The sequence below is a fragment of the Buteo buteo genome, chromosome 16 (assembly GCF_964188355.1).
Source record: "Buteo buteo chromosome 16, bButBut1.hap1.1, whole genome shotgun sequence".
Taxonomy (NCBI): Eukaryota; Metazoa; Chordata; class Aves; order Accipitriformes; family Accipitridae; genus Buteo; species Buteo buteo.
In genome coordinates this window covers 2,929,048-2,953,378 of record NC_134186.1, presented here as the reverse complement: position 1 = coordinate 2,953,378, position 24,331 = coordinate 2,929,048, and the positions used below count along the sequence as shown (strand labels likewise).

General features: G+C 54.7%; 4 protein-coding genes across 9 annotated transcripts; all 4 read left to right on the top strand.

The window, feature by feature from the left end:
- Positions 1-246: 246 nt before the first annotated feature.
- On the top strand, positions 247-10,485 carry TXLNA (taxilin alpha). 2 transcript variants are annotated; one of them, XM_075047324.1, is made up of 11 exons: positions 247-482; positions 1,963-2,114; positions 3,202-3,540; positions 4,053-4,144; positions 5,104-5,274; positions 5,584-5,778; positions 5,956-6,075; positions 6,380-6,454; positions 6,989-7,081; positions 7,512-7,607; positions 8,048-10,485. In XM_075047324.1, the coding sequence occupies exons 2-11, from the start codon at positions 1,997-1,999 to the stop codon at positions 8,396-8,398; spliced, it is 1,650 nt and encodes a 549-aa protein (XP_074903425.1). In that variant the 5' UTR covers positions 247-482; positions 1,963-1,996; the 3' UTR covers positions 8,399-10,485. The 2 variants fall into 2 exon arrangements, with proteins under 2 accessions (XP_074903425.1, XP_074903424.1); XM_075047323.1 differs by having other exon boundaries at positions 1,963-2,210.
- An 894-nt stretch (positions 10,486-11,379) lies between these two features.
- Positions 11,380-13,367, top strand: CCDC28B (coiled-coil domain containing 28B). Its single transcript, XM_075047322.1, has 6 exons — positions 11,380-11,543; positions 11,778-12,405; positions 12,502-12,659; positions 12,751-12,905; positions 13,021-13,043; positions 13,228-13,367. Exons 2-6 carry the CDS (start codon positions 12,251-12,253, stop codon positions 13,277-13,279), a joined length of 543 nt encoding a protein of 180 aa, XP_074903423.1. The 5' UTR covers positions 11,380-11,543; positions 11,778-12,250; the 3' UTR covers positions 13,280-13,367.
- A 116-nt stretch (positions 13,368-13,483) lies between these two features.
- On the top strand, positions 13,484-16,913 carry IQCC (IQ motif containing C). 5 transcript variants are annotated; one of them, XR_012653109.1, is made up of 6 exons: positions 13,484-13,615; positions 14,094-14,285; positions 14,778-15,117; positions 15,325-15,443; positions 15,903-16,061; positions 16,144-16,913. XR_012653109.1 is itself a non-coding variant. In XM_075047320.1 (5 exons), exons 1-5 carry the CDS (start codon positions 13,541-13,543, stop codon positions 15,942-15,944), a joined length of 717 nt encoding a protein of 238 aa, XP_074903421.1. In that variant the 5' UTR covers positions 13,484-13,540; the 3' UTR covers positions 15,945-16,913. The 5 variants fall into 5 exon arrangements, 4 of the variants coding, with proteins under 4 accessions (XP_074903421.1, XP_074903420.1, XP_074903418.1 ...); XM_075047320.1 differs by having other exon boundaries at positions 14,094-14,237; positions 14,781-15,117; positions 15,903-16,913; XM_075047319.1 differs by having other exon boundaries at positions 14,094-14,237; positions 15,903-16,913.
- A 131-nt stretch (positions 16,914-17,044) lies between these two features.
- DCDC2B (doublecortin domain containing 2B) lies at positions 17,045-24,100 on the top strand. Its single transcript, XM_075047316.1, has 10 exons — positions 17,045-17,804; positions 18,692-18,749; positions 19,196-19,272; positions 19,510-19,641; positions 20,158-20,304; positions 20,771-20,810; positions 21,253-21,321; positions 21,550-21,739; positions 21,976-22,076; positions 23,428-24,100. The coding sequence occupies exons 1-10, from the start codon at positions 17,527-17,529 to the stop codon at positions 23,557-23,559; spliced, it is 1,224 nt and encodes a 407-aa protein (XP_074903417.1). The 5' UTR covers positions 17,045-17,526; the 3' UTR covers positions 23,560-24,100.
- The last annotated feature ends 231 nt before the right edge of the window (positions 24,101-24,331 follow it).

Genomic DNA, 24,331 nt, shown 5'->3' with positions numbered 1-24,331 from the left:
AGAGGGAGCCCCGCGCGCGGGGCAGGCCGGGAGCCGGCGGTTGGCGCGGGGCACCATGGGAGTTGTAGTCCGCGGCGGCGGCGGGAAGAAATGCGGGGCGTTATTTCCCCCCCGCGCGCGGGGCATGCCGGGAGTTGTAGTCCACCACGGCTTGCCGCTTCTCTCCCGGTCTTTCCCGGCAGACTTCGCGCTGCCCCGTCGCTGATTGGACGGCGGAGCGGCCCGGCGCATGCGCGTTGCGCGCCCGCTGGGAGGCCCGGGCCGGAGCCGCTTCCCTCAGCGCGGAAGGTCGGCGGGAGGCGGGCGGGGCGCCGCGGGCAGCGGCACCGGTACCGGCACCGGCACGGGGAGGGGGCCGCTCCGTCCTCCCTCCGCTCCCCCTTCCCTCCGATGTACCGGGGTGCCGCCGGGTCTTGCGCGCTGATTGGCTGAGGAGAGAGGGGAGAGACCTGCGTCAGACCGCTGGAGCTGACGCCACGGGGGTGCGTGCATGACGTCACTGCGGTGCTGGGGGTTGGAGGGGGGGGGGAAGACCTGTGTCTGCTTTTAACGGCGGGGGTGGGGGGTGAAGGCAGGGGCATTACCGGGGGGCAGGGCCGCGCCTGGGGCGCTGAAGGGGGCAGGGTGGGAGCGCTGGACCCGGCGGGGGGGGGGCCGGTGTTAATTAGGGATGGGTCAAAAACGTTAATGAGGGGGGGTAGGGCAGGAGCAGGGGTATTGGCTGGGGGGAGGGGGGGCAGGGTGTGGCTGGGCCGGGGGTGTCAGAGCGAAGGGCAAAGGGCTGCTGAGGAGGCCACGTCAGGGGCGATGGGCTGGGGGGAGAGGGGGGCAGGGGGCTGCGAGAGGAGCCAGGGTAGGGGCGAGGCAGGGCCGGAGTGGCTGCCTCTCACCCGGGGTCGGGGTGCGGAGGGCGCAGCGGGGTGCTGCGGGTCCGGTTATCGTCCGTCGGAGCCTCGGGAAGCAGACGGGAGTTGCGTTATTTACAGGAGAGGAGGAAAAAGAGCGCCCGAGGCTCTGGGGCAGGTGTGCGGCGTGAAGCCGTGCTGGCAGGCCCGCCGTGGCAGGGGGCACGGCCTCCAGCCTGCACGTGGGTGGATGACACATGTGCTTGGCTGCTGCCGCTGCTAATTTTCTCTTGTGTTTTTTTTTTTTTTCCTTCGTAAGCCCTGTCCTGGGCTGTTCTCTGAGGAACAGCCGAGGTCTCTGTATAACTGCTGCAAAATGGCATGAAAAGCTGTTCTCCACTTCTTGTGGAACAATCCCTTGCCTCTAGACTAGGAGCATCGGCTGCCTCTGCTCCGTAATTAGCGTCATAACTAGAGCAGAGGGTGCTGGTGGGAAGGGTGAGAACATACATACCCTGCGGAGGGAGAGAGGATGAGGAGATTGGAGCCAGGATTTGGGCTCGGTCTGTTAGCGTTGGCCATGGTGATGCCGGTTAATCTTTTCAGCGCTGAGCACCAGCTCTGCCAGGGAGCTGCGGGCTTTCCTCAGCCGGGTATGCGGTCTTAGCAGGTGTTGACCTTTCTGCTGTCGAGGCTCTGGTCTCTGGGTCCCCCACCGCAGCAAGGGAGATTCTCTGTCAGCATGCACAGACAGCTCTGAGTTTTGAAATCCAAGAATAAAACACAGTGGGGGTGAGGGGGAGGGACAGCCGGGGCTGAGAAGGCTGGTCCCAGAGGATTAGGAGAACTGCGTGCTGTCTGTGAGTCAGGAGATGCTGCCTTGCTCTAGGAGGGGCTGCTTCCAGCTCTGCTCAGCTGGAAGAGGAGTTATCCTGATATGGAGACCTTTGCGGTGAGGTGTAAACTGAAAACGAAATGATGCTTTCCTCAGCATGGAGCTGTGGGTGGCAGCCTCTGCTGAGAACAAGTTCCTTCCCAGTCCACGTTGATGACTCCTAAAATCCTTCAAACTGTTACTTCTTAAAATTAAGTATAATTGCTGTTTTTCTTTTTCTAGTGTTTGTTGAGACTGAGCAGGGAAAAAGGTCACCATGAAGAACCAAGGCGGGGAAACCAAAGCAGCCCCGCGGCCTGCTAGCTCTTCCAAAATGAGCAGTGGTCTGGCACTGGAGGAAGGTGACTCACCAGAGGCCACAGCACCCCTGGAAGGTGGGGAGTCCCCAGGGCCTGGGGCGCGCCGCTCCCTGCCCGCGGCTGATGGCAGTGCTGACAGCCTGAGCAGCGAGGGGCAAGAAACACGTGAGGGTGGGTTTTGAGCCTGGAGAGCCAGGGTGTTGCTTTCTCTGTATGAGGGTGGGCCGTTGTATCCAGCTCTTTTTACTTGTATAAGAGCAGCTGTGATTTCCTGGGCAGAAAACCCTGGTTTCCTCCTATTTCTGTGTGTGTATGGTTCTGAAGTAGTTCCCTCTTTCTGACCAAAGCGTGGAGTTGATTCTCACCTGAAAATTATGGGTTGTTTATTGTTGCTTAGACCTTAAGGGTCCTGTTCAGAATATGTCAGACAACTCTTTCCTTGGGGCAGCGTTATGTTGAGTGACCTGCCCTGTTACTGGCACTTCATAAAAATAACTCTCTGGAAGAGGAAAACCAGGTCTAATTGAGTAGGTGCTTGGTTAAAATTAACCCTACCTTGTATTCTGATGCCTAGTAAATGCGGGGTGTAGGAAATCCACAGTGAGTAGAGTTAGTTTAATAATCAACTGCTGTAAGTCTCTCATTTGGAGGAACTTTGGAAGCAAAGAAGCATACTGAAGGATGTGTTGCCTGCTCTTTCCCTAAAGGTCTGCTGTTGGGGACAAAATATGTTTGATCTGAGGCGGTACAGCTGCTCTTATATGTGCAGAGAGAGGCTAACTCAGGTTTAAAAATCTATTGTAATGTAAAAAAGCCTGGCTCTGGGGATGTTAGCAGGCAGTTCCTATGAGGGAAAGCTCACGCACAACCTGCCTTCGTTAAGGGATGGTGGGGAGGGGGGAGGAATTTTTGCTCTTGACAGATGTCAGGGGCTTGGTCATGCTCTTGTGATCAAAAGAGAGGCTGTTAGGAATGCACCTCCATTGTCAGGGCAGCTGGCTGGAGACGCAGCCAGAACAAAGCAGCTTATGTTGCTGGAAGTTTAGCCAGCCTTGGTGCAGTGGGGTGCTCGGCAAACCTTCCCTTTGCCGTGTGTTCGTAGAGACCAGAGAATAGACGGTGTGGGGGAAGTCTCATGCTTTTGTGTTCCCGTCTCCCACAGCTCCTCTTGCACAGGAGGACACCAAGTCCTCCCGGCCTGCCGTACGTGACGTCTCTGAAGAGCTAAGCAGACAGCTTGAGGACATCTTGAACACATACTGTGTGGATGCCAGCCAGGAGGGTCCGGGCGAGGACGGCGGGCAGAGTGAGCCCACGGAGCCGGAAGAAGCTGAGAAGTGTCGTAGCGAGTCCCCAAGGAACGGTGACCAGGAGACGGGCAGCCCCGAGATGAACGGGGAGAAGGAAAGCACGAAGGGGACTGAAGAGTTTCGACCCGGCGAGGAGTGTGGGGAGCGGGATCAAAAGAAGGCTCAGGAAAAGAAGAAAGCCAAGGGCCTAGGTAAGAGGTTCCCTGCTCTGGTTGTGCTGCCAGCCTGAGAACTTCAGTGCAGACATTGATTTTATACTGCACTGACTGCCCTCAGTGAAATAAGCGCCTTGGGTGCGTGATGTGCAGCAGCGTTTGGGAATGATACAGCATCGTGTTTGTGGTGTGTCAGGAAACATATCGAGTGCTGCAAAAGCACTGACTGCTCCTGGGTGCTGCTGCAGCCTCTGAAGTCTGTGGATTTCTCTTCTGCTGGACACAACTCTCTCTAGCCAGCCCAGTGGTGGTTTTCTGCTCTGAAAACCAGGTCTTTCCCCAGCTACTTCAATTGTTCACCCACTGTATAGGGTGAAATCTGTGGGGCAGAGCCCTGAGAAGGCACTGGAGATGCTAGCTCTGGCCCAGGGTGGGCACAGCTGTGAGACCTGGTTTGTCTCTCCTGTCTTTGTCCTTGTGAGCTGGAACTCTGTGTAAGTGATTTTATTTTATTTATTTATTTATTTTAATTCTGTGTCTCATTCCAGGTAAAGAAATCACTTTGCTGATGCAGACACTGAACACCCTGAGCACGCCAGAGGAGAAACTAGCAGCACTGTGCAAGAAATACGCTGAGCTGGTGAGTGCTTATTTCTTTGTTTCAGGCTCTGGGGCTGGGGGAGGACACTGCAGCAGTGAGCACGGGAGCTGCTTGAGGAGGCAGAAGATGGCTGTAGGTAATTTTTTCTTGATGTTGAGAGGGACAGTCCAGGAACACTCATGTATGTTCTGGGATCTCTGCAGTGCTGGATATCCAACTATTAGAGGATAGATGTTGCTTGATCCAGCCAGGCGTTGTTGTTTGCGGAAGGGTAAGCATGGACAGGAGTATTTTTGGCAAATCTGAGTGTAAGAGGACTTCAGATCTGTTTTCTGTCTGCTTGTCTAATGTGGAAGCTGCATCTCTTGCCCATCCTGTCCCAGGAGTGTACTGTGGCCAGGTCTGTTCTGGTGAGCCTGCATGTCCTGATCTCTCTGCAGGCAGGGCTAAGCTGTGAGTTGGCAGGCCCAGCTGTGACAGAAGACCGCACAGATACATCTGCCATCTCCATCGCTGTGTTTGGCAGACTCGCCATGCTGCTGCTTGTGCACGTTCAGCCATACAACACACACAAAGTGGTGCCATGTTTAACCAAAGCTAGTTCTAGGCACAGGTCTAGTTCTGTGTATGGATCTGGTACAGAGGAGAGACGTGGGACTGTCTGTGCATATCCAAAGTGGACACGTGCACGTTTTGTCTGTGCTCGGAGCTCTGCTCCATTTGAGCAACATGCGTGTGGAGGTGCTGCATGAATGTGCAAGTCTTTCAGATTCCAGCAGGACAGGAATTCAGGAAGGGAGGAATTCAGAAGGAATTCAGGGGACCTCGAGCTCTGCATCAGTTCTGCTCTGCTCAAAAGTGGCATCTTTTGCATTATAAAGCTCTTGTCCTCCTCTCGGAGCACAGCACTTCTTTGATCCTCATGTCCCCTCATTGGGGCACAGCATATTGCCCTGGTCTGTCTTGCTGCATCTGTGCCCTTTGCTCCCCTATCCTAGCTGGAAGAGCACCGTAACTCCCAGAAACAGATGAAGATCTTGCAGAAGAAGCAGACGCAGCTGGTGCAAGAGAAGGACCACTTGCAGAGTGAGCACAGCAAGGCCATCCTGGCCCGCAGCAAGCTGGAGAGCCTATGCCGCGAGCTCCAGAGACACAACCGCACCCTCAAGGTAAGTGTCTCCTGGGCATTACTCCAGGAGCTGCTTTACCACCTTTACTAGCGGTTGCCCACAGTCTACCATCCAGGACAGTGCTTTAATTTTGCTGTTAGGCCATCGTTATCCACAGTGCCTGAGTGTTATTTCAGGGTATATTCACCAGAGAAAGGGAGGGGAAAGGCCCGAAGTCCCTTCCTGATTGATACAAGCAACAGTGGGAGTCTGGGTGGGTTCAAAGCATTGCAGTTTGGACAGTTTGCTCACCTACCTGCCCAGCACAGAGGCTGACATGTCCCTGCTGTCTCTGCCCTCCTCATGCAGGAGGAGGGTGTCCAGCGTGCACGGGAGGAAGAAGAGAAGCGGAAGGAGGTGACATCCCACTTCCAGGTGACGCTGAACGACATCCAGCTCCAGATGGAGCAGCACAACGAGAGGAACTCCAAGCTGCGCCAGGAGAACATGGAGCTGGCAGAGCGGCTCAAGAAGCTCATTGAGCAGTATGAGCTGCGGGAGGAGGTGAGTCGGGGCAGGAGACCTGGTGTAGGACTCCTCTGGTGCATCCATTCTGCCCAGTGGAGTGTGTTTCTGGAGCAGGGACTGCTGCTGGAGGGGAGAAGGGGCCTTTGGTCTCTGGGATCTTCCCTTGGAGTTGCTGCCTGAGCATGTCAATGACTGATGGTGTTTCCTTGGCAGCACATCGATAAGGTGTTCAAACACAAGGACCTGCAGCAGCAGCTGGTGGATGCCAAGCTCCAGCAGGCGCAGGAAATGCTGAAGGAGGCAGAGGAGAGACACCAGCGGGAGAAGGACTTTGTAAGTCTTAGAGCAGTTCTCTAATGGTTGCGAGCACTTTGTTTTTTGCCTTGTCCTTCCATGGAGGCTTGTTACTGTTGGATCCCTGAGTGCAGAGCCCAAAATGGAGCAGGTCATCCCAGGCTTCCTGCATGCCCAGCAGTCACCACTCCCGCAGCAGCTTCAGGAGCAAGGCTGCAGCCCTGCTCTGCTCTTTGTGTTTCTCCCAGTTGGCTCCTGTCTTCTGGCCAAGAACCAGCCGTGCAGGGTCATGGTGAGAGCCTTCCCTGGTGGCAGCCAGGTAACTGCTTTTGCTCTCCCCTAGCTGCTGAAGGAAGCTGTGGAATCACAGAGGATGTGTGAGCTGATGAAGCAGCAGGAGACCCATCTCAAGCAGCAGGTGAGTTACCCGGTCTGTGTGCTCAGCCTGGTTATTTATTTGGGTTTTTTCCCTTCCTCCCTAAGCAGGAAACAACCCAAAGTTCCTTAATCTGGAAAACACAGGGGCAGGATTGCTCTGTGGTTTGGTACTGGTGAGGCTGCGTCAGCACAGTGTGAGCTGAAACTTCCTTCAGCAATTCTGCCTTCTGGTAGAAAGGGGCCTTGGTTTTTTACCAGCGCAATTCCCAGTGCTGGCAGCAGTCGTGTGACCATACCTTGCTGAATCAGACCCCACAAGTGCCTCCTGCCAAGGCCAGGAGATGTTTGCAGAACACATCAGTCTCTGAGGATGTTTCCCCAAGAAAGAATTTTTCCACATTCCCCAGTACCTAACGTTGGCAGAGCAGCTCCATGCTGCCAGTTTATTTGTTGTAAAGTCCAGTCACAAGAGAACTAGCTCAGTTCTTGGCTGACATCTCCCCTCTCCTGGGGAAGGCTGTCAGGAGGTGCCGTAGTGAGCAGTGAGGAGCTATAACCCTGTCTCTCCCCACAGCTGGCTCTCTACACAGAGAAGTTTGAAGAATTCCAGAACACCCTTTCCAAAAGCAGTGAAGTGTTCACGACATTTAAGCAGGAGATGGAGAAGGTGGGTAACACTTTTGCTTCCCAGCAGAGCTTGTGTGGGCTGGAGGCACTGCCTATCTGCCTCTCCTCACTGCTTCTGCGAGCTGGAAGAGCCACAGCTCTGTAGTTTTGTTTAGTTTTACTGTTATTAAAATCAGCCACTAGCTGGCTGCTTGTAGAAGACTGATACTGTCCTTGCCTGGTGACTTCTGTCTCCCACTTGTGTCAGAACAAGCAGCACTACCCCTGTCTCCTGGTTTGTTGTTACTTGGTCAGTGTTTCCCACTGGTGAAGCTGACTGCAGCGAGACAAAGGGACATCTCCCAGGACAGCAGAACCGCACTGTCTGTGCTGGGATAGTGGGTGCTCATTTGAGGACACGTGAGATGTAAGTGACTGCAGCGCTCTGCCTGTGGCTTATTTGTTCCTTTTTTGTCACTCTGATTCTGTAGATGACTAAGAAAATTAAGAAGCTGGAGAAAGAGACCACTATGTACCGCTCTCGCTGGGAGAGCAGCAACAAGGCTCTCTTGGAAATGGCTGAAGAGGTGAGGAGGCTCTGGCTGTCCTTCCGTGCTGAGGCAGGCAGCTGGAGCAGTGTGGTGATGTGTTGTGTGAAGTTGGGCCGGAGCTGAGGGATAGCAGGACAGCTCCTGTCTTATTGCAGGCAGGCTGGGGGTGGGTTGTTTTTCCTTTCAGCTTGATTTCCTTCCCTGTACCTGGTGGCAGGACCCTCTGTCATGTGGCAGAAGCGAAGGTTAATTAGTGCAGAGGTGCGCAGAAGAAGTCAGACAGTCTCAGCGGCACTTGGCCTCTGTGGGGGCAAAGGAAGAAAGAAGCAGTGACAATAGCATCAGGTTCTTTGAATGCCGCATGTTTGCTTGGTCACAAGTGTTTCCCCCTTCAGCTTCCCTTTGAGGTTTCATCTCTCCCTTTCTGCCTCTCTGTCCCCAGCATGGTAGAGTCTGAACTGCCTCTCTGTTTGCAGAAAACCCTTCGGGACAAAGAGTTAGAGGGGCTTCAGGTGAAAATCCAGCGCTTGGAGAAACTGTGCCGAGCCCTGCAAACGGAGCGCAATGACCTCAATAAGAAGGTGCAGGACCTGTGTGCCCACGCGCCCCGGGCAGACACGGACCTGTTGGAGCCTTTGAAGGACCCATCTCGGGACAGCTCCGAGGCGGCGGCGGGAGGTGTTCCAGCCGAGCAGCGCCTGGCTGAGGATTGCCTTCACTCGGGAAAGCCGACGCACAGCACGGATCCTGCGGAGAGCCTGGGAGAACTGAGCATAGGAGCCTTGGGGCAGAGTGGGACTGAGGAACGCACTCAGGGTGCCGACTGAGCCCGTTGTGCGGTAGGCAGAGGTAGGGCGAGGGAGGGTAACATGAATGTTTCCGTAGACTCGACCTGATGCCCCTCTCCTGGTCCTTGGACAGGCGTGAGAGGACAGCCCTCCTGGGAATTTGAGATTTCCTAGCTTAGGTTTTTGGAGGGTTTTTAAAATTTTATATATATATATGATATATATATGATATATAAAATATGTGCAGGGCAACGTACACTTTATATATGGATATACATGAAAACTAGAATGACCCACCTCCCTGCGTGTGCGTGAATAACTAATATATGGAGACTCAACTGATCGTCCCTTTCACTAAAAGACCTTGTCATTGGCAGGCTGCGATTCCCCTAAAATTTAGCGCAGCTCAGGAAAGCAGGTGCGTGGATCTGCCCCGGCACGCAGCGCTGGGACAGCTGGATGTGTCGCCGCCTCCACAGCGATGCTCTTGCATCGAGTGAAAGCAAAGGAGCTGAGCAGGGGAGAACCAAAGCGTTTCCCAGTGCTGGATTCTCCCTTCCTCTTCTGCCTCAGGCAGGAGCAAGCTCCGGGACTTGCTCTTGTTTTCTCGTGCCCTGGCTGGCAGCTCTCTCATGGGTGAGCTGAGCAAATGAGGGTGAAAGAGGCCGTTGCCCTCCTCTGTCTGGGTTTTGTGTATTGAACAGGGACAAAAAGAAGCAGAGAAACTGGGGGTGCCTGGTTTACCCAGGCCTCTCACAGGGCCTTTGCTCTTCCCAGAACCTGCCAATGTCTCAATAGCCTTATGATTCACAGTTGCCTCTTTGCTATACGCACATGTGCACAAGTGTATTAAACAGTTAATCCAAAGGTCTAATTCCCAAGTGTTTTGCACAAGCGTGTCTGATCAGTTGTGCAAGGGGACAGGGAGGTTCCACCTGAGCTCCTCTGTCCCTGCGTCAGGACCTCCCCGGCCCATCCCTCGGTGCCAAGCGGGTGGTCTTGGAGGTGTCCACGGAGCTGGGGCTCCAGGAGGATAAAACCTGCATCTGCTCCATGACCTGCTGCTTAAGCTGAATTGACGGGACCAGCATGAGGACCGTGTTGCGGGCTGGTCCCTTCTGCAGTGTCAGACCCCTGTGGGCCCTCCAGTCCAGCTGTGCTGGTGCTATCACAGCCCCCGCCTTTCTCTTTTCCCTCTCTGCTTTCTCAGAAGACCATCTCCCAAGCACCGCCATGTCTGGGTGGGTCCCTGCGGCATCTGCCCACAGGGTGAAGTGCTAGCCCGAAGGACCCTGTTGTGCTGGGAGGGTGTTTATGGACAGACTTGGGGCCTGCTGGCACGGGGCTAGGGGATTTCTCCTTAGTTTCTCAAGACTTTCTCGCTAATCTTTTGGGAGACCTCTACTTGCTTGGAAACGTCCTTGCTGCGGCTTCTCTTTACGACAGACTTTATTTTCAGCATTGCCTTCCTTTTGCTTGAAGCTGAAGCGAGCGGGCCGGAGCCATTCCTTGCAGTGGATGTGTTCAGCGGAACAGCTTTGGTTTCTTTTCCAGCAACGCAGCTGCTCTTGCATCTTCTCTCCACTGTTGTACAGTCCCCTCGCCAAGGACCTGCCACACTGCTGGGGGAGCAGCCTGCGGGAGCTGCCTCCACATCCCCCTTTCCTCCACGGAGACTCCAGCGAGTTCAGGTCTAACGAAGGTGGCTGGCTGCAGCAGAGACGGGGTCTAACGAGTCTCTGCAGAGCCACAGTCATGAACACCCACTGGGACGCGTTCTCTGGAGCTGAGCATGGTTTTGTCTTCCGGCCCCTCGCTGTCAACGTTGCTTCCTCCAGCGCAAGGGACACGTTTGCCTCTGGAAGGAGCCGGCAGGAGCCCCCGAGCAAGCGAATGTAGCTCTGGCCTTGTGGGACCACCCCATTCCCAGCAGCCAGGCTGAGCGAGGGCTGCAGCCGGGCTCTGAACTTCTCTTCCCACTCTTTCAGTAAAAGAAAAACCTCTTAGAAAATCATCACCACCACCACCACCACCCCTTTTTTTTTTTTTCCCCTGTTATGGTACAGATAACCTCTGTGGGGGCTATTGTATGTATCTTCGTATCCAATAGAAATGCACCCAACCTCGCTGCTGCTGCCTCTGTTGTTTCTCATTCGTTAGGTCACGTTTGGGAGTGAATACCAGGGGCACCGGGCCGTGGGGTGGGAGCGGGGAGGCCACATCAGCCTCTGCTGGGCAATGGCTTCCCTGTCTCCCAGGGGCTCTGGCCCTGCATTCCCAGCGGGGCAGGGGTTGAGGAGGCTGAGAGGGACCTTCTGCTGCAGCGGTGATGGGATGTCCCTGCTGGGGAGGAAGGTCGGGTGGGTCTGTCCCCAGGACCCCCGGTATCTCCTGTGTGGCTCTCCCTTGCCTCGAGCTGGGGCAGCCACCAAGCACTGTGTGCTTGTCAGACCCCCCCTGCCCCGGGGGTCCTGGCCCTGGTGGTATCAAACCCTGGATTGCCCAGCCCCTGGCATCTGCATTGGCTCCAAAACGTCTAAGATTGGCTTAAAATCCTGCAATGATTTAAATAAGCAGCCAGGTTCAGTTCAGTGTACGCTGAGGGGCCGGGACTTGTCTAATCTTGTCCCTGCGTGAGGGCTGGAGGCTGGTTCCTGCAGAGGCGGATCCTGTGATCGCACGAGTCCGGTGATGCCGGGGAGACTTGGGGTAAACCCCGGTGGCCTGGGGTGGCTGAAAGAGGGTGGCAGGCGGTGACCCCAGGTCCGATGGGGGAGGCATGTGGGAGCAGACCCCATCACCCATGCCAGACCCTTGCGTGCCAACGCAGCCGCTGTGCCTGCTCCCGCTCTGCGGGACCGCGGGCTGGGATCCTGCCCTCTCCCCCAAGCCCAACACGAAGCTGATGCCGGTGCCGGGGTCAGGGCCAGGCCCAGCCATCCTGCATGCTGCAGGCCGCTCGGGGAGCCGGTGTCCGGCGATGCCACCACCCTGGGGACGTGACAGAGCTGGAGGAAGTTCCCTTTCCCTTTAAATGCAAATCCCAGCCCTGGGGCTGCAGGACGGGTGTCCGGCAGACTCGGGGTGTCCGGCGGACTCCGGGTGTCCGGCAGACTTGGGGCGTCCGGCGGGCTCAGGAACACGGCTGGCTCGGCACCGCGGGCCAGACCGGGGCCTGGCGCAGGTCAGTCCCCCCCACGCGGCCATGGCGCTCTGGGAGGGCGGCCGGAGGCTGCGGACAAAGGGACTCCCGCAGCCCCGTCCCACCGCCGCCGCAAAGGGCCCCGAGACACGGGGGTGCTTGGCTGGTGCCTCAGGGGATGGGTGTCCCCCCCCCGCGGTCTCTGTCCCGCTCTCGCTGAGGGCAGCTGGTGTCGTTCAGCCCTGGCGCGTGTGGCCATAATCCTCTTTTCCGCAGCGCTGGGGAAGACGCTGAAAGCCGAGGCCAGGCCGGCAGCCGCTCGTCAGGCCCTGGCTTTGCTCCACGCCGCGATGCTCCAGCGCAGACGCCGGGATAGCGCAGCCTGAGCCCGAGCCCGGCTGCCGGCACCCAGGGAGGGGGATCCGAGCTCCTGGCTCCAGCCCTGCCGCCGCCGCAGAGCCGTGGTGCAGCTCGCAGACCCCCGCCGCGGCTCACCCGTGGCCGTGGCCGGCACGCCGCCGCCGTGCTGAGGGTCCCGGGGCCCCTCCGTTGCGCCACAGGCTGAGGCAGGAGGGGTGGCACCGTCCCGGCGCTGCTCCCTGGGGGGGACCCCAATCCTCGCCGGCTCGGGGCAGACACATCCTCTCTGAGGACGAGAGGCCCCGCGCGGGGAAGGAGCCGCCAAAAGCTGCGTCTGTCCCGCGCAGGATCCCTGTCCCGTGGCTCCGGTGCCCCCCACGCCCTTCAACATGGAGGACCGGAGGAAGAAGCGGAGCCCCAAGGCCTGCCTGGCCCAGCCGACGCCTGCCGGGGCCCCACGGCCGCTGCCCCCCAGCAAAAGCACGTCTTTCGTGCTGCCGCTGCCCACCCTGCCCTCGCCCAGGCAGCGTGCCCGGCTCAGGCGGTCAGTGCCGGCGTGGGTCGGGGGTGACCGCCGGCCCCTCCGGCGCAGGGACCAGGCGGGTTCTGGGCGATGCCAACCTCTCTGTTCCCCACGCAGGACGAGCAAGGAGCGGGTGCGGGCGGGCGGCGCGGGGGCGGCGCGGGGGGCCCCCCTGCAGCACAGCTTCCTCACCGACGTCTCCGACGTCTGCGAGATGGAGGGGGGGCTGCTCAGCCTCCTCAGCGATTTCCACTCGGGAAAGCTGCAGGCCTTCGGTGAGGGGCTGGAGGACCTGGGCAAGGGGGGACGGGACCCGGGGGGGAGCCGGGGCTGGTGGGCCGTGACGGCTCCCACCCGCGGGCGCAGGGAAGGAGTGCTCCTTCGAGCAGCTGGAGCACGTGCGGGAGATGCAGGAGAAGCTGGCGCGGCTCCACTTCGGCCTCGACGTCTGCGTGGAGGAGCTCCCTGAGGAGCAGAAGAAGGCGGCGGCCGACAGGAACCTGGACCAGCTGCTGGCACACGTGAGCGTCGTGTCCCCTCTCCCCCTAGCCCGGCCCCGGCTGCCACGGCCGGGATCCCCACCGGACCCGGCTTCCCCGCCGCCGGCGCCTCAGCCTCTGCCTTTGCCTCCCGCAGCTGGAGGAGCTCAGCAGCTCCATGTATCCTGGGCCGGGCATGGGGCGGGGGCGGTGATGGCGGCGGCGATGGCGGCGGTGATGGCGGCGGTGATGGCGGCGGTGATGGTGGTGGCGATGGCGGCGGTGATGGCGGCGGTGATGGCGGCGGTGGTGACGGGGGGGGGACGGCGTATCCCCACGGCGCTTTCCCTTGACCCGCGCTCAGACAGAAGCTGCACCTGGCAGAGACCCCCGACCCCGAGGACTCGGCGGCTTGACCCTACGCCCGGCCCGGCTAGGAGGGGACGGCCGCCACCGGGAGACCCCACACCGGGGCCACCCCCTCCCCGTGGAAAGGCCGATGGAGGCGACACCGGTCACGCAACGCGGGGACAGCGGGGCCGGTGGGGCCCTGCGAAACCAACACACCTTCCCCCTCTCCCTCCCTCCCTCAACTCCAGCCCCCGCCGCCATTTTGGTGGGCCCCACCGGGCCGGGTGACGCCATCAAGCCGGCGCCCGGTTGTGGGGGGGGCGGCCATGGCGGCGGCGCTGGGGCCGCAGGCGGAGGCGGAGGGATGGCGGCGGCTGCTCCGCGCCGTGACCCGCCTGCAGGTGGGGACCCACCCGGGACGGGGGGCTGAGGGGGGGACACCCCCCGAGTCAGTGCGGGGCCTGTGGGAGGACGCGGTGGGGCCCGGCTGGGGCGGGGGGGGGGGGGTGCTGGGAACGGGGGGGTAACATGGCTGAGGGGGGGTTCCCGTGGGGAGGCACGCGTGGGAGAGGGGGTCCCCGGCTGGGAGAGGACATCACGGAGAAGGACACAGCTGGAAGGGGTCCTTGGGGTGGATGGGGGTCCCCGTGGGGGGGTGGCGGGGGGGGCCCTGCTCCAGCCGGCGGTGCCGGCGCTGCCTTCTCATTAAAAACTGCCAGGGTTGCAGACGTGGGACGCGTTCGCTCCTTGTGTTGTGCCAGGCCGCGTCCCGTGGGGTGCGTGGGGAGGGGGTGGCGGCGTGGGGGGCGAAGGGGGGACGGGTTGGGGAGCGGGGGGCTCTCGCTGGGTCCAGCAGCGTCAACGCCCCGGTGCCCGCAGGCCTGCGTCAGGGGTTACCTGCTGCGGAAGCGGTTTCGGAGCCTGCGGGAAGAGTACGAGGAGGTGGTGCGGGAGATCGAAGGAGACCTGAGCCGGCTGGAGTGGAGGGGACGGTTCCTGCCGCGGCCCCTGTTTGTCCCCGAGGTCCGAGCGGGGGATTCTGCAGCCCCCTCGGAGGGGGGGAGCAGCACGGTGGGTGGTGTGGCCTGGCGGAGCAGGCAGACGGTATTTTCCCAGCATAGTCCAGGGAACCTGTAATTCTACCAAATTAAAAACGATCATTACATAGCCCTGGCCTGTAAGACTCCCCCTGACTTGTCCCCCTGAGCCCCCAGCTGAGGATTTCTTCCCCTGGGTGAAGCTCAGCTTCAAGTCAAACGCCCGCCCTGCGCAGGTGGCTCCTGCGGGTCTTGTCTCCTGGTACCCACCTCACCTGGTTGTACTGAACAGCCGGACGGGCTCCTGCGAGGCTGAGCCTCGCTCTCTGATGTTTTTACCGCTTCTGGAAAGAAAGCCCTTTAAAAAGTTTGCAAGGGTTCAAACCAGAGCACGTCAGTGTTGTGGCTGGAGTGTTGCTAACGGCAGAGCTCTGGCTGGGACAGAGCCTCTGGCCCACAGCAGAGCCACCTTTCAAATATATTTTCTTTTCCTTATATCTCAATCTCTCGCATGTTGCCCCTTTAGAAGCCAGCACAAGGGAAGCGTTCAGGTCTGTTGGAGGCTGTACCGAGTGACGAGGCCAGTGCAGAAAAACCCCAGGAGGAGGTGGACGCCTCAGAACCAGAACATGACTGGGACTGCAGCAGTGTGAAACCTACAGCTCAGCTGGACAGCCAGAAAGAACTGAGCTCCACGGGTGAAGGCGATGCAGCGAACCCCCCAGATCCCGGGGCTGATGCCGATAAATGTACTGAAAAGGAGTGTGCTGCCCCAGCAGAGAGCGAGGACTGGCAGAATGACAGCAACGTATCCTCTGTGTGGGACAGCGCTGTCCTGGAGGCCGAGTCCTTCGAAAGCTGCCTGGGTAAGAGACAGGAGCTGGTGCACAGCCCGTGCTCTCCTGTGCAGTTTTGAGTGACCTGGTGGTGAGTGCAGGGGGCACAGTAGGTCCTTGGAGAACCAAAACCTTGAGAATATCCTGGGGAGGTTGGAAAAACTCAGTGCAGGAGAGACAGTAGGTGCAATCCAAATCTTTGTTCTAATAATAGGTCATTCTTCCGTTTCTTTGCAGAAATTCCACTCGAGGACATAAAGGACCTTCCTCGAACTCGGTCTGGTCTCCAGTCCTACAGAAATCACTTGATCATGGAGCTGGTGTGGTTGCAACAAGCTATTGTCAGCCGTAAAAACGTAAGGGCCTGACCCTGCCTCTTCCAAAACAGTGGGTCAGACCAGTGCCTGTCTGCAGCCAGAGTGGTGCTGTCTGTGGTGGGACTGGGGTTGACTGGTGATGGTTCAGTTACCCAAGGGTTGGATTGGATGATGGCAGTGCCCTTTTTTTTCCTTCTCTGGAAAAAAAAAAAAGGAATGATGAAGGAAAACAGGAGCTGTTTAGATCTGGTTACAACCTTTGCTCCTGGCCTGCTACAGGGACATTGCTACTTTGGTAACTATCCTGTCTCTGTACGAGGCAGCGGTACGTACCTAGGCACCAGTTAGCGTAGCGAGCTGCTCTTTGCATTGCTTGAAAGGTGAGACTCGTGCATCTTCTGGCCAAGTGCAATGATTTTGCTGGCTAATCTGCAAGGGTGAGTGCTTTCCTACGTGTAGGTCTCTGGGGTTTAATTGTTGGTTTTCTTTCTCTTGCAGTACTTGATGCTGAAACAGAGGCTGGGGACTCCTGACCCGTAGGAGGGCATTTCCAAGCACGAGGGGCACTTGCATTGGTGTGGAGAAGCAGTGGAGCTGCGGCACCGCAGTCGTGATGTGACTTCACGGACAGTAGCAGCTTAGGGGAACTCCAGCTCTGTGGGTTGATGTTTTCCACTTCAGATGAATGTGGCAAGAAAGCCTTTTATTTCTTTTAACTGTGAATATTTGGTCAAAACAGGGATTAAACACCACTGTGAAGCCAGGGAGGTGGTTATGTGTCCTGGAGGGCATCCCAGTGAGGACTTCTTCCCCAAGAACCCTATTTCTGTTGGCTGAGCTGGACCGTCCTAGGGGAAAATCGAGGCTAGGAAGACTGTCACTTACAGAAGGTGCTTTCTGACCAGCTGATTGCATGTGGTGGAACTAAAATGCCTGAAGGCAGCAGGTGCTTTGAACCTGCAGGAACAAGCTCTTCTCCACCAAACTGTGTGTGACCCATACTGGTATCTGAGCTGTGTATTTGGGATGGCTCCACACGTCACAGCTCTGCAATATCTGGGATCTCCAGGCGGTCCTGGTAGGCTTCAGGGGACACCTAGCTGAAGTGCTAAGTTAGGAGGAGAGTTTCCTAACTTTCCTGTCCAGTTGGTGGGGAGCGATGGCACATCACACCCGACCTTCGGGAGATGAGGCTTGGTTCCTGACTTGCACATCTCTGGCCATGGTGATATCTCTCTGTGCGGCAGAGTCACCTGGACTGGTGCTTGAGGGAGCAAGTAAGGACTTAAGGAGTTTGGCGCTTTGTCTATACATTGCTCTAGTTCAGGGGTATTCGAGGTCCCTCAGAAAGGGACTGGTGCTGTGGTTCCGTACTGGGACCCCGAGTCTTCTGTGCAAACACTCTGCGTTCCTGCTGACTGAACGGTCACTCTTGCCATACGGCAGATGTATCTTTCTGTTCCTTATGATGCCGATTTGTTTGTGAATAAAAAGCTTTCCTGACGCTCATCTCTTGAATCTGCTATTCCTGTCTGGCTTGCCACCTTCTCCTGGACAGACCCAAGTGAGTCCACGGCCCGTTCCGACCCATGGCAGCCTGTTCAGTGCAAAGGGTGGTGTGTCCACTGGGATGTGGATCTTTGTCCAATAAACACAGGACAGAAACCCATTGCACTTCTCATGCAGGTAGCGATGGCAAGGGGGTGACAGCTTCTGGATAGTGCCGCTCTGGATGGGATGTGAGCTGCTGCTGTAAAGATACTGGCACTTACTGTACCTTCAAGCTGATTAATCTGAGCCTGGTGGCTGCAGCGGCTGGTGAAGGAGCTCGTAGTACTTGATGTTTGGGGATTAGAGCTGTGTGGTTCCCGGTTCTCGAATAGAAAAGTGCTCTGCAGGTTGTTTGATGTGGCCTCCAGTCGGGCCCACAACTTCCTCCTGCTGGGCGTGCATCCATGGAGACAGCCAGTCGCGCCGGACTGCGCTGGGAAGGGACGGCAGAGCGTGAGAGCGGCTGGTCGGAAAGGTTTGGGCTCAGCGGGAGGCTGGCTGGAGCTCTCCTCTGCTCCCCACGTTGGTCTGTTTTGCCTCTGGTCAGCGGGACTTGCTTGACCTACGGGGGATGAGCTCCTGCGGCTTAGCTCTGGCACCTCCAGCCAAGAATGTGGTGGTGTATCGCAATGGTGACCCTTTCTTCCCCGGGAGGAAGTTTGTAGTGAACCAGCGGCGGTTTCTGACCTTTGAGGCATTTCTGAATGAGGTGACCAAGAGCATTCGCGCGCCCTTGGCTGTGAGGAACATCTACACACCCAGGCACGGCCGCCGCATCGCTGAGCTGGGGGACCTGCAGGACGGATGCCAGTACGTGGCTGCAGGCTTTGAAAAGTTCAAAAAGCTGGAGTGAGTAGATGGAACTTTGGTCTCTGGGTTTGGTAAACAGCTTTACATCACCTCTGTGGGGAACGTATTGGGGTGTGAATGGAAAAAAAGAGGTAAGAAGGGTAGAAACCCAACGAAAACCAGAGACGGATTAATTTCTTTTCTTACTGGAAACTACTGGACATATTCCAGATCGCATGGAAAATGCAAATATTCCTGGTAAGGTCAGTTGACTCTCAGAAGAACACACGTTGGGGGAGGCATGCGTTCTCTGGCAGGATGTTGTGATGGTGCTGCTCTGCCTCCTGTGCACCTTGTTTTGTGGCGTGGGAGGTGCTGCTGCCCGCTTCCTTGGCAGAGCTGTCAGTCACACTGTCTCCACTGACAAATACTTTTGCTTTGGTTCAATGAAGGTTTTTTGGTTTCTAATCCTGTACAAAGTAGAGCTGTTTTGATTCATCCTGAAATACAGGGGGTTAAAGAGGTTTTTGTGGCATCGCTTGACTCTAGAGGTGATGTGTGTGGTGTGTGTGCCAGGGGCTCCCGGGTGTGTATTGTGTTTTGTTGAGGAGGTGGTCTAGGCTACATTAACGCCAGTCAGCCCTTGGAGCCTTGATCAGTGAGCAACACAAAGGAATAAAATCTTTTGGGTGTCTTTAGCGTGGGGATCTGAAATGGTCTGTATTTGGCTGGGAATTTCTTACATGTAGCAGACTTTAATTTAGACTGAAGTTCTGGGAGACCATGAGGTGGGGCACCTGGAGAATTGTTTCAGAAGTGACCCAAATAAGTGACCCACACTTCTGGTGGCAATGCACCAAGGCAGAGCAGTCGGTGGTTTCCTCACTGCTCTTTAGTCAGCCATGACCCAGTTGGCATGCGGCAACGTTGTCATCTTTTTCTCACAGCTATTTAAATCACGGAAGGAAGGAGCTCCGTGGGACAAGGAACAGCAAGGGTCTGCAGGTGAGTCCCTGAGCTGAGTGGGGGCAGGCGGGACCGCAGAATGAGCAGGGAGGTGAGAGAGAGACATTAGGGCTGGCACTGATGAAACTAAAGTTGAGATTTAAGGCTGCGAGGTGCCCAGTGGAGATCAGGAAAGTGCTACAGGAATCAGTAGGACATGGGAGAGAGCACAGGGGCTACTGCTGTGTACCTTCATCCCCCTTAATGGTGCAGGGGAAGGATCTGTGCTCAGAGGTTGGCTGGCAATTCTGGAAGGTGCTCAGCTATGTGAAGAGCCTTTCCAGCCTGGGTGTTGCTGACAACAAATCCCACCTAGCAGCAGCAAGCCTGAAGGCAGGGCAGGCGGTGTCCCAGAGCAGGCAGCTCCTGATGGAGAAAAGGGAACAGCCCTGGGAGGCTCTGTCAGGGCTGTCACTGTTCTTGTGCGCTGAACTTGGTCTCTACAGTTCTGCACTGTAGCTCCCTGGAAGTCGAACATCTTGGCGCGATGGCAGAAGCACACCCGTTTGCCCTGCACGATACAGTGAGTGCCTTGGTGTTTTCTCCTTGGAGGGTCTCTGGGAATGTTTTTGGAGGCTGGAGGAGGGAATTTCTTTGAGATCCTGGGAGCGCTGCCCCACAGGGACAATACAATTCCCAGCTTCTACCAGAACTATTTGTTGTAAATACTGTCCAGGTACCACTGGTTGGCTTTTTTCCCCACCTTCCACAGCTGCAGGAGTACTGGCTCATCGCATGCTCTGGGTTGTTTCTACTGCAGTGTTTTCCGGAACGGGGATTTGTTGAGCCCTCCTTTCCCACTGCCACTCTCCAAGAGCACCTCACTGCAGTGGGATGCGCTCCTGGCCACATTGACAGAGAAAGTCAACCTGCGCAGTGGAGCTGTTAAAAAGTGGGTATCCAGATAAGGCACTGCCGGCTCCTCTTTCCTTATGTCCAGAACATAAGCAGCTCTGATTAGCACAGAAGACTGGGAGTTCAGACAGCCACTTAAAGTCTGCTTTTGCAAACTCATTTGCTTTTCTGGTTTTCCCATCTTCAAATCAGGGATAACCCCAATGTCTTGGGTGCTTTGTGAGGAGGGCTGATGTTGCTGGTGGTCGGGTGGAAAAGCAGTAAGCAAGCAGTAAAGCATGGCATAAAAAGGAGTTTATGTCTAGAGGGGCTTTTATCCAACAAATGCAGCCTACCTTCTTCTCATACACCTATTTACTGACACCCAAGGAAAAAGCTAAAATCAGCTGCATCTCAGTGATCACTGGGTGTAATATTTCTGCATACTTCCTCGGAGTAATACTAAGAATGATTGATCCTGTTTACCACTTTGCACTTGCTTGATTGCTTCCATGCTGAGGGGTTGTTCAGGGTCTGGTGACATCTCTAAACCCTTTGCTGTCTCTTCCTTGAGGCTCTGCAGGCTGGACGGAACCCAGGTGTCCAGTGGGGAGGAGCTGGTGAATGGCGATTACTATGTGGCAGTGGGAAATGACGAGTACAAAAAACTGCCTTACTTTGAGCTGCTGGTGCCCCAGGATTCTGCACGCAGGACGCTGTGGTACATAGACTGTGGCCAAGTTGTTTAAAGAATCATGTCCGTGGTGGTCTTCAGCTAAAGCCATCCTTTTTGTAGCCCTCCTGTTCAGTGCTGTCTGCTTCAGGGCTTGAGTTTTGCTTCATGTGTTGGAAGTTTAGAAAGAAATAATGTGTTTTCAAAGCTTTGAAGGTTAGCCCCTGAAATCCAGAGTTCGGTGCCAGAGAAAGCAAGCGGTTTGGTTGTTTCTCAGTTAAGTGTTCATCAAGCACTGAGGAGCACCTGCCCATTAGGCCAGGCATTGAATTTCACAGGCCTATGGTGGGTGGTGTGATATAATGGGAAGGTGATCCGCTGTGGAGTGTGCTCTACCTGTGCTGAGAAAAAAAACACCTCCAGGGGCCCTCTCTCTTATGGGAAAACGGGAGATGGTGTCCTCCTGCAGCTGACTTCTACCTGATACTGAGAATCTGCTTCTTTTTTGTTGCAGGAACCACCCAAAAAGCAGGCGCAAAAAATACCACAGAAGGGTAGGTGGCTCAGCTGGCGCAGGACTGTTTGTGCTACTGTCACCATTACTTTTGTGCAGGCATCCCTCTATACGCAATGGATGTGTACCACAATCTCCATTCCCAATTGCCATGGCTATGGCATCCTTGATTGGCACCATTCCCAAAGGAGAGGAGCTAGAGACAGTTATGTGGCCAGATCACGCTTGAATTAAATCTCACTGCCTGAAGAAAAACTCCTTAAGGTGGCCTCACTTACCTCTTCTCCTTTTTGGCTGATGGGCAGGGAGAATTCATCCTGGAGCTAGGATATCTTTCCTGCTCACTGTGTGGGTAAAATGCCCAACAGAGACTACAGGTACAGCAGCTGGGCTGTCCTGGATTGTCCATTGAAGTGTGCATCTGTATTATCTATGCTATTTGCTTTTAAAATTTCCTTTTCCTTTTTTTCTTTTGTTTTTGGTTTGGTGAACTCTGTGCCACCTCCCAGGACAGAGCCGGTGACTATGCTCTTGCTGAACCACCTCAACAGGTAGGAGTGACTGCAAAAAGTGTTTTATGTGTTCCCTGTATCTGTTTCACTTGTAGTATCAACTTAAAACCCAGTCAGAGAATGCAGCGTTACAGCTTTGTACCAATCAGGATCAAGGGTCACAGAGGAAAGTTGCAGTGTTTAAGGGATTGCCTTGCAAAACTTCTCGTGTTTTATAAACTGTTTTATCAAGAAGGCCTATCAGAAGTGTGTGGTGAATACTTTCAGCTGGACAGTCGCAGGATGCAGACCACAGGAGCTGCAGAGAAAGGCAAGATCCCAGCTGCTTTTCCACAAGTGCCAAGGCAAGCCAGGAAATCTTGCCTCGGAGAGGAAGAGTCCATTTTCCATGCTAAACCTGTCCGTGCAGGACGAAACAGAAGGAGCAACAGGAATATGCAGCACTGGCCTGATCAAGGTAAAGGACACTGCTGTAAGCATAGAGGAAGACTGGCTTTACTTTGATGCTAACGGACAAAATACCTGCAGATACACCAAAAGCAAGCAGTGATGCATCCAATAACTTCTGTATTTCTGCATCTTTCCTCTCCTCATCTGGGCATATACGAGGACATTTCTGTAGCCTCATCAAGACCAGGGCACAGCTATCTGCAATACCCATTGAACAGCTTTTTTCTTTTCTTCTCTTTGCAGAAGAAAGCTTCTATAAAACCAGAGATCCTGCAAAGGAGATGCGAGGTGCCCGGGAAGTAAAAGAGGATGAACACACAAGGGTGGACGTACCCATTGATCAGGTCTGAGAAACGATTTTCTGCCCTGGTAGGAGTCTCGCTGCTGCAGGGAAGTACTTATGGTCCCACTAGAATCTATCGGTGCTCCAGGTTTTGCACAGCAGGGAGGCCAACTCCAAGAGCCAGCCCTTCAGAGGCAGTCTGTGAGAATACATCAATCAATAGTTTATAGCAATTGCTTGGGGAAGTCCTTCAGTTTTCTCACTTGTTTTAAGTCCTGTTCGTTAGGTTTATGAAGCGCTGCGCTTCTCTCTACAATGTGTAAAGATGAAAGTAACCACCAGGGGGAACTTCAGAAACCGGAGGACAGCGTGTAACGGCAGGGCTTTGCATGTTAGAAAGCCGAGAGATTGTCATCTGGGTAATGAACATTTCCCTTCTGGAATGTGAGAGTTACAGCTTCCCACTGCAGTAAGGATATCAAAGGCTTTCCTGGATTTTTGTGTGTGTACTACTTCTATCCTTACTCCTGTTCCAGAGAGTTGCAGAAGAACTTATACCAAAAGCCAAAATAATACACCACAGTAAGGTATATATTCCACTTAATGGTTCTATGAAGTGTGTAAAATCCTTCCTGGCTGTGTTCAGAGTTCTTACACTAAAATTCGGTACCCCTAAATACAACTTGTTAAGCAGAACTTGCCTGTAGCCAGGTGAGTAAACATGGCAGGGAATAAACATGTAATTCCTAAAATGACTGAACACATTTATTAGATAGTAACAAGTTTAAGCCTTTTTTTAAAAAGGGAAAAAAAAGCAGTTCTTTTAAAACACAATTCTGTGTGAAAAATGTCTACAAGATGCTTATTGTTTGTGGCATATTAATGTTTTAAACTTTTCATAAGGACATTTAGAATTGATGTAATGGGATGACATGCAGTATATTGTAGGTGATTCACAGTTCTGCCTAGGTAGTCTCTTTGGATTAATTAGAACTTCAAAGGAAAATAACTCCTTTGAACTTAAATTAGAGAAAGCCCTAGTAAAGAATTAGCTAATGGCTTCTGACTTCTTGGCTCAATGGGGAGCCTGGTGTGCCGTGTTTGCTTTAGAGGCTGGGCCAGCATTTCTCAGTGGGGTGGGCACTCTGATGCCGCTCCTTTCAGTTGGCCTTCCCCCCTCCAGATCACTCCACTCTACAGTTGTTATTATTTGAGTGTCACAGCTCTCCTCCGCAGTGGGAGAGAATCATGAGGCATTAAATAAACTACCTTTGAATTTAATGTAGAGACCCAAGTTTGCATGCCAAAGCCATGGTAAGACTGGAAATGGAATCCAGGAATTTCATCCCAGAACCTTTCTGTAATAGTGAAGTGCTACATTAATAACTGTATTTTCTTCTCACCGCAAAAAGGCACGAACTACAGACAAATCACAAAAGACTTTGGCAAGGAAAAGGGATGCCAGTGACTCTGAGGATGAAAAGCACCAAACGATGTTGCCCTTGGCAGGAAAGAGCTCTGAAGAGTTCACAAAGGGAGTGTGATGGGAGAAGAGGGACAGTTCGGTACACGGCTATCTGCACAGCTGCAGAAAACAAAAGCATGTGAATCCTAGATTTCTCTAACACTAGACTGGCCAAGCTTTTTGATGAATTAACAAACTCTTCTAAAATCAAGCATCCTCACCGTGTAGGCTTGAGAAGCAGAGTACCAGTGAGTAATGAATCAGATACACAATGTTGTTAAATAATGAAGATCTTCCCTCTTTCCTCATCTCTATCGTGTGATGATGTGGCAGAGGCGATGGCTGCTTTTCTGAACTCTAATTAAGCTGGTTTGTATCTGAACTTGGGAAGGAAGAATTGCCAAATAGGATACACGCCTTTATAACAAAATGTCTGCCAGGAAGTTTGTTCTATGTCAGATGCTTCTTATAAAGAGATTTCATCGCATCATTGTCCCTCTGGTTTGGAATGCTTGGATAATGTTTGCAGCAATCAAACCTGTTCCCAAAACTATGTACATTTTGTTTCTGTTAACTTCTTTTACGAGCATCTGCCTGATTTAGGAAAAGTCATAGTAATAAACAGCTCTTTTATTAACTCTCTTTGTGCAAGGCTTTCTGTATTCCCCTCCCTAGTGTTTCTGATTAATTACAAGGGTAACAAAGATTTTTTTCCTTCTGTGATCCATCTGGTATTTTGGACTGATAATTTCACTAAAAAGAAAAACACCCTTCCCTCCCTAGGGACAAACTGCACTGTTGCTATTTTACAGATGAGAGGCGCTCTACAAGATGCCAGTGGAGAAAAGCCA

Coding starts and splice junctions, on each gene's coding strand:
- IQCC (XM_075047317.1), top strand. CDS start 13,541: ATGGCGGCGGCGCTGGGGCCGCAGGCGGAGGCGGAGGGATGGCGGCGG. Junction 14,286..14,777: donor CGGAGGGGGGGAGCAGCACG/GTGGGTGGTGTG, acceptor TTGCCCCTTTAG/AAGCCAGCACAAGGGAAGCG. Junction 15,444..15,902: donor CTATTGTCAGCCGTAAAAAC/GTAAGGGCCTGA, acceptor TTTCTCTTGCAG/TACTTGATGCTGAAACAGAG.
- TXLNA (XM_075047323.1), top strand. CDS start 1,997: ATGAAGAACCAAGGCGGGGAAACCAAAGCAGCCCCGCGGCCTGCTAGC. Junction 2,211..3,201: donor GGGGCAAGAAACACGTGAGG/GTGGGTTTTGAG, acceptor CGTCTCCCACAG/CTCCTCTTGCACAGGAGGAC. Junction 7,082..7,511: donor TTAAGCAGGAGATGGAGAAG/GTGGGTAACACT, acceptor CTGATTCTGTAG/ATGACTAAGAAAATTAAGAA.
- CCDC28B (XM_075047322.1), top strand. CDS start 12,251: ATGGAGGACCGGAGGAAGAAGCGGAGCCCCAAGGCCTGCCTGGCCCAG. Junction 12,406..12,501: donor CAGCGTGCCCGGCTCAGGCG/GTCAGTGCCGGC, acceptor TTCCCCACGCAG/GACGAGCAAGGAGCGGGTGC. Junction 12,660..12,750: donor GGGAAAGCTGCAGGCCTTCG/GTGAGGGGCTGG, acceptor CCGCGGGCGCAG/GGAAGGAGTGCTCCTTCGAG.
- DCDC2B (XM_075047316.1), top strand. CDS start 17,527: ATGAGCTCCTGCGGCTTAGCTCTGGCACCTCCAGCCAAGAATGTGGTG. Junction 19,642..20,157: donor CGCAGTGGAGCTGTTAAAAA/GTGGGTATCCAG, acceptor CTCTTCCTTGAG/GCTCTGCAGGCTGGACGGAA. Junction 20,811..21,252: donor GCAAAAAATACCACAGAAGG/GTAGGTGGCTCA, acceptor TTTTGTTTTTGG/TTTGGTGAACTCTGTGCCAC.